At 54.6% G+C, this 12,168-nt stretch overlaps 1 protein-coding gene across 1 annotated transcript in view; it reads right to left on the reverse strand.

Moving 5' to 3' along the window:
- ELL (elongation factor for RNA polymerase II) overlaps nucleotides 1–12,168 on the reverse strand; it is an 83,317-nt gene that overhangs the window by 28,693 nt on the left and 42,456 nt on the right. Inside the window, exon 2 of the mRNA XM_055430683.2 lies at nucleotides 425–472. Within this exon, the coding sequence (XP_055286658.1) occupies nucleotides 425–472 (48 nt within the window). The remainder of the gene's footprint in view (nucleotides 1–424; nucleotides 473–12,168) is intronic.

The following is a 12,168-nucleotide window of genomic DNA, read 5'->3' on the forward strand; positions in this document are numbered from 1 at the left end:
ATCTTTCATGAAAAAACTTGAGTATTGAGTTTCTATACTTCCCGGTACTAAAAAGTTAAATACTTGTGGTCCCAGGTCCACCGACAAAGAGAAGCACCCTGCCCTTCGGGGCTAGGGGGGCATAGTTTCCAATCAGCACAAAGATCAAGTCAGAACAGGAGTTTGGCAACGACAGGAAGTGGGAACTCAGGAACTGCTGGACAGAAGAGCTGCCTTCAGCCCACAGAGGGCCTCCTGATGTGGCTCCTGGAGACATCAGGGGCCATGGGGCCAGCCTGGAGACAACCAGAGGCAGACCGTGGCTCAGCAGAGGGCCCTGCCTGGCACAGAGGGGGATGGGGCCAAAACACTGCTCCCAGCGGGCTGCTGTGCCCAGCAAGCCACAATTCTAAATAAGTATGATTAAGACCAAAAAAAGACTCACCCCTTGACTTCCCTGAAATCGGATCGAAGGTCTCAGTGAAACAGAATCCTGCAAAAAAGCAAAACGGGAAAATGTCAATGAAGATATCTGAAACACGTTTATGTACGGCTGAGTCCCTTCACTGTTCACTGGAAATTACCACAACATTGTTAATCGGCTAAATTAAAAGTTTAACGTCTGGGGAAAAAAAAATATCTAGAAATCCAAAGACTCACTTCCCAGTCATACAAGGAGCAGGATAAAGACAGTGTTTTCAGGAGGGGTGAAAAGAATAAACTACACGTGTTGAAAATGACAGGAAAAGTCACCGGAGCAGGGCTTTGACGGATCAGTAAGAGCTCCTCAGATGGGCCAGGGGCCAGGGTTGAAGGTACACGAGAGGCAGTGCACGGCGCTTCACCATCCTCCTGCAAACCAGCACCAGCCCAGGCCATCCCGGCTCAGAGTACTCCATGGGGAGCGGAACTGAGCGGGGTGAGCAGCACCCGCCAGGAGGCACGCTGATGAGGTGATGCCCCCCACCCCAAGGCCCTGACAAGACACAGCCCAACGCCTGCCCAGCTCCCACGTCACAGTTTCAGAGCAGCTTGTCCCTGTGCTTGGGGCGACAGAGTTTTCAAATGTCACAGGAAAAAAATACACCAAAAAACTCTACTAATTTAAGCTTGAGCTATTCAGAGATCAGCCTTCTGGTGGAATTTGAGAAAAACACGGATCCAGATGGAGGGTCACACTTCTTCTCGTTTATCCCGGGCCCTTGGCACTTCCTGTGTAACAGACCCCACCTCACGGGGTGGTGCTGGTTCGTCACGACGACCCCCTCCCCTCCACCCTCAATCCCACAGCGCCCGAATCAGCCTCTGGGCCTGCAGTTCTCAGCTTTCCTCCTCGTGGCAGCCTGGATCCTGGGCTTGCCTGTCTCCAACAGAGCCCGCTTCTCAGGCCCCCGCCCCAGCGTTCCCAGGCCTAAGGGAGGCCCCCTACCTGGACCTCAGGTCCAGTCTGCAATAACTGCCTGTCTGCTCTGCACCCAGAATGTCAGGCCCGCCATGGGCCCTGGGCGGGCAGAGCAGCTGCACACACGGGGGGAGCCAACCAGCGGGCAGGCTGGCCTCTCAGCGCCCATGACCCTGTCAGACCACCGGGCGGCCGTCCACAGGTGAGGGGGACCGTGCTCGGCCAGCCTGGACCACAGGGGCCACATGCTCACCCCGCTCGGCTTACAGGGGCCTCCCCTTTGGCCAAGAGTCTCCAAGGACTTCACTCACACACCTGGAGCAAACCTGAGCAGTCACACCCAGCTCCGGCACTCACCTCCACGGAATCAGACACCCCAGAAGCCAGCCACACTTTTTTTAATTTGAGAAAGACTGAAAACGTTAAAAAATTTTTTTTTAAATCTGAGAAAGAATATAAGGATTTATTTTATGTTTTGGACCTTAGCCCCTGACCGGAGAAGGCAATGGCAACCCACTCCAGTACTCTTGCCTGGAGAATCCCAGGGACAGAGGAGCCTGGTGGGCTGCCGTCTATGGGGTCGCACAGAGTCAGACACGACTGATGCAACTTAGCAGCAGCAGCCCCCTGACCCATGCCCCCTGTAGTGAGAATCGAACCCACGCACTGTGCACTGGAAGATGGAGTCTTAACCACTGGACCGCTGGGGAAGTCCCCACCCCACACTTTTAAAGCACATCACACCTCACTGCCAGGTGGGCAGATACAGGATGTCCTCCAGCCCCTGCAGGTGCAAGGGCTGCTGCATTGCTGAGACAGAGGCCAGGCTACCTTCACGGCAGCCTCGAGACCAGATGACCTGCCCCCTAAACCATGGTCAGCCTGCTGCCTGGAATGCAGTTCACAGGTTTAGAGAGGCAGCACCAGGGGGGCCCCATCCAGCTGGGCCCTTGGAGATGCAACATTTAAGCAGCCTTTGCTTGGAACTAGGTTAAAGACAGAGGCGCAAAAGAAGACCTGCAGGTGGCCAGTAAGCACGGGAGAAGCCATGTCCCATCAGTGTGGTGCAGACTACGCAGGTGTGTACCAGGAACTCTCGTCCCTTACTGGTGGGAGCATACGAGGTCCTGTGGAGAAGCCCAGCAGGTATTCCAATACCCACTAAGTTGGCTGCATCAGGGCCTGGCCGCAGCACATAGGACCCCTGTTGCAGTGCACAGAGTCCAGCTGCGGCATGTGGGCTCCATGTCTGTGACACACGGGCGTGGCTGTTCCACAGCGTGCGGAAGCTCAGTCCCCTGACCAGGGGCTGAACCCACCTCCCCTGCACAGTAAGGCAGGTTCTTAACCACTGAGCCACCAGGGGAGTCCCCTGGCAGTTTCTTAAAAGGGTAAACACAGTTATCATGTGACCCACCAATTCTACTTCCTAGGGATATATATACCCAAGAGAAATGAAAACATAGGAATACACAAAAACATACATAAATGGGCACAGCAGAAATACGCATTACCTCCCTGGCGGCTCAGCAGTAGAGAGCCCACCTGCCAATGCAGGAGACACAGGTTCCATCCCTGGATCGCGAAGATCCCCTGGAGAAGGAAATGGCAACCCACTCCAGTATGCCTGCCTGGGAAACCCCATGGACAGAAAAGCCTGACGGGCTACAGTCCATGAGGTGGCACAGTCAGACAGGACTTAGTGACTAAACAACAACATCCAAAAAATAGCCAATAACCCAAATGTCCATCAGTTGGTAGAGAAACAAAATACTACCTAGAAATAAAAAGAAATGAACTCCCCAGTGGACAGGACATGGACGAACCTTAAAGCCGCCAGCTAAAGGAGGGAAACCCAATAGACACCACTGCACAACGGATGACTCCACCTACGGGAATCTTCAGAAAAGGCCAAACTAATGAGAGAGCACAACTGTGCGAGCCTGGAAGCAGGGAGTGGCTGCAGATGGGCCGGAGGGAACTCCTCGGGTGGCGCTAACACTCTCTATACGCCTGAGACGGATGTAAGTCCTGTGGATTGCAAATGACCCCGAAGCCTCACGTGGGCTTTGAGGAATGTCAGCTGAACATACAGAGAATTACTGAATAGGCAGGGGGAGACTCTCGTCGGTTAACCAGCTTCAGTCAATAGTGACGTAAAGTGACTGGAAGGGAGACAGCAGGGCAGCCAAGACAGCGCCAGAGCAAAGCTGCATGCCCACCATCCTCATGGAGCTCCCTCCCCACTGACATCACCTGGCCCTGAATGCCGAGAAGGCAGGGCGCTCCTGTTGCGGAACAGCAGGTGTAACCTGGAGCAGAGACAGGGGGTGACCCAGGAGCAAAGGGCGTGCAGCACTCGGTTCTCACCCCCTCAGCCCAGACCCCTCCATGCAGAGCTCAGCCTGGGGTTCACTGCAGCACGCCTAGTCATTCACCAAGGGCACTGTGAGTGAGATTTTATACTGCAGGGAAGTTGGCCAAGGCTAAAAGCTCAAGCTAAAAGGATCGTGATGCCAAGAGGGCCGGTCTCCAGTGTGTGTCCCCGTGTCGCCTGACTTTGATCACAGAACCAGGCTCTGGGCCACATGGGTTCTCGTAGTGTCTCCTCCTGACAGCAGGAGGACCAGGCCCAGTCAGTCCTGTCAACTACAGAGCAATTCACTCATACCATCGTGCAGATACAAACACACACACGAGCGACCCACACAAACAAGTCACCTGTCTACAGCCATTAGCAAAAGAGACACCACGCAGAAACCTAAATTACACCAGCCCCTGTGTCAGGCAGAGGACAAGAGCCCCATTTGGAAGATCGTGGGACAAACGGAGGAGTCAATAACACTTGGTCCATGACTGAGGTGTGTTCTTTTGTCTTGGCCGTGCCCCGTGGCTTGTGGAATCCCAGCTCCCTGACCGAAGATGGAACCCACACTTTTAGCAGTGAAAGCGTGATGTTTCCACTTCACAACCACTCGACCACCAGGGAATTCCCCTGAGGTATGTGCTTGTCTGTCTGTTCATTGATTGACTGATTGATTGGCTGCAGCTGGAGGCTTGTGGGATCTCAGTTCTCCAACCGGGGGTTGTGGCTGGGCCCTCAGCAGTGGAAGCGTGGAGTTCAACCCACTGGTCCACCAGGTCATTTCCCCTCTTGAGGTGCATTCTAATGGCACTCAGCCCCTGCCGCTCAACAACAGTCACAAACACATCTGCTGGTACCAGAGGGTCCAGCCTCAGCCATCCGGGTGAGCGCCGCTGGTTATGGCTCTCGCCCATGGGTTCTCCTCGGTCCTAGGGGCAACCGGTCCACCCAGGGTGCCTGTCAGTAAGCTGCCTGCTCACCACTGTGCTCCCCCAACCAGGTTTCCAGGAGGAAACGCTGGCACTGGCCAGGGCGCCTCTCCAAGGGTTGCAGGAGTCTCTGCTTTTAGAGTATCCTTCACACTGGCATGTGACCATCCCACCTGTCAAACTCTCAAGCTCAGAGGCCCAATGACATTTTAATGAAGCACAACAAAATTAAAATAATTACAAGAAAAGAGAATTTCCTAAAGAGTTCTAAAATGTACTAAAATTACTTGTGTGTCTTCAACATCGAGCAAAGTGGCCTTTGGCACGTACTGTTTTGTTGTGAAGATGGGGATCTGTTTTAGATCCAAGTAAGGTTTCTCCTTTCTTTCCTTAATGCTTGTTCATTTGGCTGCACCAGGTCTCTGCTGCAGCACTCAGGATCTTCAATCTTCGCTGCGGCATGTGACACGTCTAGTTCCCTGACCAGGGGTTGAACCCAGGTCCCCCACACTGGAAGCACAGTCTTAGCCAGTGGACCACCAGGGAAGTTCCAGGTTTTTATTTTTTCAAACCAAAGTTTACAGATATTTACTGTGAAGCGAATATACTTCATCTAAATGACTCAAAGTGCATCCAGCTCTATTACCTCCAAGAACCTACTGGAAGGAAGTTGGTTGCATGACAACTTGCCAGCTTTCTCCCTTCCCTCTGAGTCATGTTCCAAGTGGGGCAGGTAGGCTAAGGGGAACCCCAAGTGCCATGGGCCCCTCTGCCATATGGGTCGGTCACACTGTCAGAGGGGGCTCCCAGCCCCTGAGAACGTGGCCCCATTTCCTCCCTCCGCTGTTACACCAAGCAGGGCAGCACCACCTGGGTTTCTTCCTGCGCCAACCAGCAGGCTGCAGGAGGTGCCAATGGGGACTTACACGTGAGTTGCTGGGTGTCCACTGGGTGTGCTCAGGACACAAACTCCACCATCACAGGCCTGGGCCTGACCCCAGTGGCTGGCCACTGGGCCAGTGGGGGCAGGAGCGGCTGCAGGTCTGCTTGTACCGCGCGCGTGCAGGTCTGACGCAGGCTGTTCCTGAAGGCTCTGGAAAACCCTGGGCAGAGCAGCCTCAAGGCCCCAGGTCAACAACTTCCAAACTCCTACAGGCAGGACACTGAAAGCCAAAGGCCTAGGATCCCTGAGAAACAGACTGCCTGTACCTCCCTTGACTTAAGCCTCCATGGCTGGTGACGGCTTGGACCCCCAGAACTCCTGAGAGGGGGCACCCTGGGACCAGGGCACATGGCCCCCGGGAGCACGGCCTGCGGGTCCCAGGCTGACAGCTGCATTTTAGACTTGTTATCACTAAACTCTATCACAAACTTCAAGTATCAGAAAAGGTCAAAGGACTTGCCCAAACCCACAGAGGGCCTGGAGCCAACTCCACCTGCCACCTCCAAGGTTCTCTGCAGGGATGGTACACACACTCGCAGCCTCCTTTTCTCAGAGGAGGACTTGGAAGCTGAGCCCAGGAGGACACAGCTGCAGTTACCTCCCACCTTTTATCTGGAGATTTCTGTGTTTAGGTCGGTGATGCACGCCCTCCACTCTGAGGGGCAGGCCCTTTCCACCCCAGGGAGGCCATGATGGGCCACCCAAGCCCAGGAGATATTCACTGGATGGATGGATGGAAGAGCAAACGGACAGAGAGCAGTCCTGTTGAATCTTCTTGGCTTCTTCCCAAGTAGGCACCCACGTCAGGGCCAGACAAGCCATCCACTGGTGACAACTAGGGTGCTGGAGAGAACACACAACCATGCTCTCAAAGTGAACACGGGCGGCACAGGCCAGAAATGCCTGCAAGAAGGGAAAGGGCCAAGGGAGCCTCTTAAGGCTGCTGGGCTCACTGCCTAGAGAAGCCTCTGGACTGTGGGCTGGGAAGTCTGACGGTACCGGAAGTACAGGCAGAGGCCCACGAAGGAAAGATGATGCAGAGAGACTGCTGCTGGCACCAGCACGGGGCCTGAGCTGCTCCAGAGGAAGACTTCAGAACTCTCCCTGAGGTGGGGCCCCAAGCCTGGGGGCAGGAGGTGCCATCCACAGCCAGCCCAGAGGAGTCCTACCTGCACCCTGTTCAGTAGTGGAGCTAAAAGAGCCCTCATTTAAGGGCTTCTCTCACTCCTCTTACTAAGGAATTTCAAAAGCAAGCTTCCGCAAGATCAGCTGATCCACCGCTAATCAAACTGCCTGTCAGCAGCTAGAAGAACTGTCAGGTTCTAAGAAAAGACAACCAAATCCAGCACATGATCCTATAGACTCTGCAACACTCAGTACCCCAGGCCAAAAGCCTTCAGATGTGGGAAGCTGGAGGAAAATGTGAGAAGCAGTGGTCAACGGAAACAGACCCAGAAAGGACAGAGAAGATGGCATTATCAGACGAGGGTTCCACTTTAGAGCAACTATTCTAAATTTAAAATGCTTGCGAACTTAAAGGGAAACTTGAACTGATGCAAAGACGAATACCAAGTATCAGAGCTCCAGAGTCACACAGAACTTCTTGAGCTGAGAAATGCAGTATCTTGAGGTACTGAGTGGGATTAATATTAGACACTGTGGAAGAAAAGGTTAGTGAATCTGATGACACGACAACAGAAATGTATCTAAAATGAATCACACAGGAAAAAATCTATTAAGAAAAGGAACAAAGCCTTGGTGAACTGCTGGACAGTACTAAAAAATCCATTACACATGTAACTGGAATCCCAAGGGCACGGTATCCAAAGAAGTAATGGCCTCAAACCTCCAAATGTGACGAAGACTATAAACCCACAGATGTAAAAAGCTCCAGCAGGAAAAGAGAGCCACGCGGCAACACGCTGTGCAAATGCGCAGCAGCTGACTGAGGCGCCACGGTCAGAGAGGCGAAGCTAAAGCGCAGGAGGCCAAGTGTCAGGAAGCAGCTCAGAGGCCACAGCAGACGCCTGCAAGCCACGTGGCAAACAAGACCGCCAGCCCACCGGCCCGCACACGGCGCGAGGAGGCAGCGTCCAGGCTGGCTCAGACAAGGGGGAGAGACTCTGCCTGCAGCACCTCTGCGCTATGAGGAAGGCTCTGGACGCTCTCTGGGAGGAACGGATGGTGACAGCAGATGGGCAGGCAGATGTGGCAGCTGGGTTATGGCGTGCGTGAATATGGAGACTTCTTTCTCACGATGCTTCTGCAAAAGGCACGGCAGGTTACGGTGTAAATAAAGAACGACGTGCAGCACTCAATGGGTGGCAACCGGGTGCAAGGATGGGGCGTGGGGGGATGGCAGCAGACTGTTCCAGGGTCCTGACACCGTCTGACCCACAGCCAGAGGTTAACAGGAGGGCGCAGTCGTCGGGCTCCAGAGCTGACCCTGATCTCCCTGCACCTCGGCTCCAGGGTGCAGAGCAGACGGACTCAAATATTTGCCTGCTGGACACGCTGAATGCGACACTTCCGGCCTGGCTGGATCATTTTCCTGTTTCTGCGCTCAAGGGGTACTGCGCAAGCCTTGAGGCTAAAGGCAGACGCGCACGGCATGAGACCCAGCTGAGACACTGAGCTGGGCTGCAGGCAGCTAGGGGGGCAGAGGCCGCGGCCATGGGTGAGAAGGCACAGCCGCGATGTGAGGGGACAGGTGCCCTGGGCTCGTGCCCCAAGAAGGTAAATGTACCACCAGGCTCTTCTGAGGAAGCAGGCAGAGCCCGCCTCAGCGGTGTCCCTACAGCAGCAGCGGGGTCACCTTCCAGACCCACACAGCCTGGCCCCCCGGGGCCAGGACACCAGGGGCGCACAGGCTCACCAGGCAAACATGGCCCTTTCCTTTCTGCTTCAGGGGCTGCCAGCGCACAGGGTCAGGGACACACTGCCTGTTCGGGTGCCCCGCCCCCGTCACCTCCCTACAGGTCTGTGGACCCAGACTGTTCATTTCCCTGTCTCCCTGGGGCAGCTTTCGGGTCAGCCCCAGACTGTGACTAGCAAGCGGGCAGGTAATGTAATTCCCGCAACACCCCCGCCAGGGCTCAACACGGCCGATTTCCATGCCTCTCACTCTTGGCACTTGCACGGGCTACGTCTCAGGCTGGCAGCATTACACGCGACACACGAAGTCTCCTGAGACCCTGAGGGCTCACACTGCTCACCGCAGGCTCACAGGCTACACACCCCTCTGGGGCCAGGCTGTCCAATGTAGCACCACCTGAGCAGCAGGCGCTGACCCCCGCAGGGCCCTGTCAGCACCCCGAGTGGCAGGACACCGTTTCCCATTAGCAGTGCAGGGGGGATGAAACTAGGAGCTTCTCAGGGCCAGCGGCACTCCGAGTGCCAAGGTGCAGCTGAGAGCCAGGGCTAAGTTGGGAGGCCTGGCAGGGCAGGGGGTGTCCACACCATGAAGTCACTCGGCACCCAGGCTACTCCGTATGACTTGGATGAAGAAATCCATGTAATAAAGATGTTGACTGATATAAAAAAAATACGGGGCAGGCAGAGGACAGTGCTGGGCAGGCAAACAGGTGGGCCGGGGCGGGGGGGCGGGGAGGTGTGAGCACTGACCTTAGACTCCTCTTGCCTACAATGGGGCAAGGAGAGGGTGAGGAGGAACTTGATGGCCGAAATCCCTCCTCTCCCCATGAAGGCGGCTTCGAGGGTGAAGCAACAGGAAGTGGCTTATGAAATCCACCTCCAGGTCTAGTGACCAGTTTGCAGGAAGCGCGGTGGACAAGGCATCCAGTTACACTTGTGGGCCTCACTGGGTGACTCTGCCCCAGGGACACTGGCCACGTCCAGAGACATGTTTGGATGTCACCACTTGGTTGTGGGGCGTTGCTCCTAGCATCTGACAGAAGAGCCTGCCTGGCAGACTACAGAGCACAGGGCGGCCCCACCACCGATCTACCCAGCCCCATACGGCAGTGGTGCCAAGGCCGAGAAGCTCTGAGCTGGCCAGGCGGAAAGCAACGAGGACAGCGATTGGCAGAGCAGAACGTGGGAGATTCCACGGGACCAATGAGCTAGCTTCTTCAACAGATGAGTGCCTCCAGGGAAAGAAGAGCAGAGCGCTATAAACCACCACAGACTGGATATGACTGTCCCGAGTGGCTCTGTGTGGACACTACTTGAACTAGTCCCAGCAAGGGTGCTCTCAGGGAGCTGCACAGAGGCGATGCCTAAAACACACATGTCTCTAGCTCCTGATATTCGACACAGTGACTGAAGAAAGCCACGGGTGAAATGAAAAGACTCCTGGGACTGTTCCAGAGATGTTCCATCAAAACCAAAGAACCAAAAATGGGGAGGCCAGGGCACCGGGCAAAGCTGAGAGAAGACAGGTCAAAGCTCAGAGGGTGAGACCGAGTCTCAGCCAGGGGGCAGCTGCTCTCAGGTCTGTCCCATCAACCCAAGAACACTCCCAAGTGCAAGGTTTACAGTAAGAAGTGCGTATGTACAAGACCCGCCCACCCACTCACGGGCACACAGAGCAGACGGGCACACAGAGCAGACGGGGGGCAGGGTCCTGTTTGTGAGCACAGACCAATGTGTCCTCAGGGAGAAAGGGGGCAAGGCGGAAGGAGTGCTGCCGTCAGGGCAGATCTGGACACAGTGGCAGGACACTCAGCGCTGACTGAGCGTGGCGAGCGGTACCCAGCACCGCCCTCCGCGTCCTCCACTGCCTACCGGGGGGTGGCAACCGTGCCCAGGCAGCACCTTCCCTGTGGCCTGAGGCCCACAGATGAAGGTGAAGGCTTCTGCTTCTCCTTGAAGAGTTTGTCTTTCCAATTCTAAGAAGCAAAAAGAAGTCCCTGAGCTGATTCTTCGGAGCTGGGATGCCCCTTCCCCTGGGCAGTGTGTGGCCAGCAAAGGGGGAGGTTAAGTCCTGAGACAAGGCCTGGCTGCTAACCTCCTGGCAACTGCCCACCACCCCACACACCCATTTCCAGTAAAGCAGAGATGATTGGGAAACGTCTTTCAGGAATCCTTCCTGCGGCTTCCTGGCAGGTTCCAAGGGGATGGTAAGGCTGTGGAGAGTTTAGACTGTGGCGTCAGGGACCAAGAGGGGGGCCTTTCTGTGAACCACAGGCAGGAAGGAAGGCCTGGGATGCAGCCCCAGCTCAGTGCAGTGGGCGAGGTCAGCTCAGGGCCAGGCTGGGAAACCTTAGTGGACACACAGATTCTTCCCTTCCTGGCTGAGGGCAGAGATCAAGGGCGTGGCAGGCCAGCACCAGGGCTCACAGCAGCTCCTCCCTTTAGCTGGCAGGAGGGCACAACATTCACCATTAAGTGAAGGGACACCTAAGGCAAGAAAAAAGGGATTCTGGCGGGAGCCAGGTGTAAATCAGGACCTGTGCTGGTTGCCTGCAAACAAATATTTGTGTCAAAATATGTGTCATCGAAGTACACAGAAAGCTTAGGGAAAGAACTTTAAGACATCTTGAGGATTAGAAAAACAGATGTAAATCACCTATAACTGGCCCTGACACCCTGCCGTGCATTTCCGTTTTGCTCTTCCTGGATGAGCAAATAAACACAGCCAGCACTGGACGGTCCACCTTCCTTTCTGCTGGAATTTCCACGGGCCCACCTGGACTCTAACTCTCCCCTCACCCCCAGCGACCTCCAACCTGTGTCCTGGCCCTATGGGTGCACCTTTTCTACATGGTCACATAAATGGGATCACACTGTATTAGTTTTTCTGTGGTTGTGGAACAAGTCACAACAAACGTGGTGGTTTACATCAACAGAAATGCATTTATTCCCTGAGTCCTAGAGACTGAGGTCGGGCTCTCATCAGCAGGCTGCACTCCCGCTAAGCACTCCCGAGGCGTGTTCCTGACTCGTCCGACTCTGTCAGCCCCAGGCATCCGTGGCTTCTGGACACACCACTCCAATCTCAGGGTCACAGCACCTCCTTTTCTTCTGACTGCTTCAAATCTCTCTCTGCTCTCTAAAGACCACTTGTGATCACATTTAGGGTCCAAGAATCCTGGATAATCCCATCTCTGAACGCTTAACTTAAAAATTTTTTTCCTGGCTTTTTTTGGCATCTAAACATAGATTTACATGTATCATATCTTTTTTTAACTTTTTAAAGCTCTTTATTGAATGAATTTGAGCAAACTCTGAGAGATAGTGGAGAACAGAGGAGCCTGGTGGGCTGCAGTCCGTGGGGTCACAAAGAGACATGACTTGACGACTGAACAACACAACAAACTGAATGAGAGTCTTTAACTTCAGCGGTGCTTTACAATTCTCAGTTTCATACACACGATTTCTATAACCCGTAGCAACCCTTTCGGGGCAGCCCCTGTGCCCGTCTGCCCCCTTGTTCCCTCTCCTCTCTGGCCACCACTAGTGTGCGCTCTGTAACTCTGAATCAGCTAAAGACGCCTTCACGTTTTCTCATCTGCAAAGTCCTTTGTTTCATGTAAGACCAAATTCACAGGTTCCAGGGGTTAAGACTTGGACATCTACTGGGGGTCCT

Source organism: Moschus berezovskii, chromosome 8, assembly GCF_049115385.1.
Source record: "Moschus berezovskii isolate FMDL1 chromosome 8, NW_MosBer_1.0, whole genome shotgun sequence".
Lineage (NCBI taxonomy): Eukaryota > Metazoa > Chordata > Mammalia > Artiodactyla > Moschidae > Moschus > Moschus berezovskii.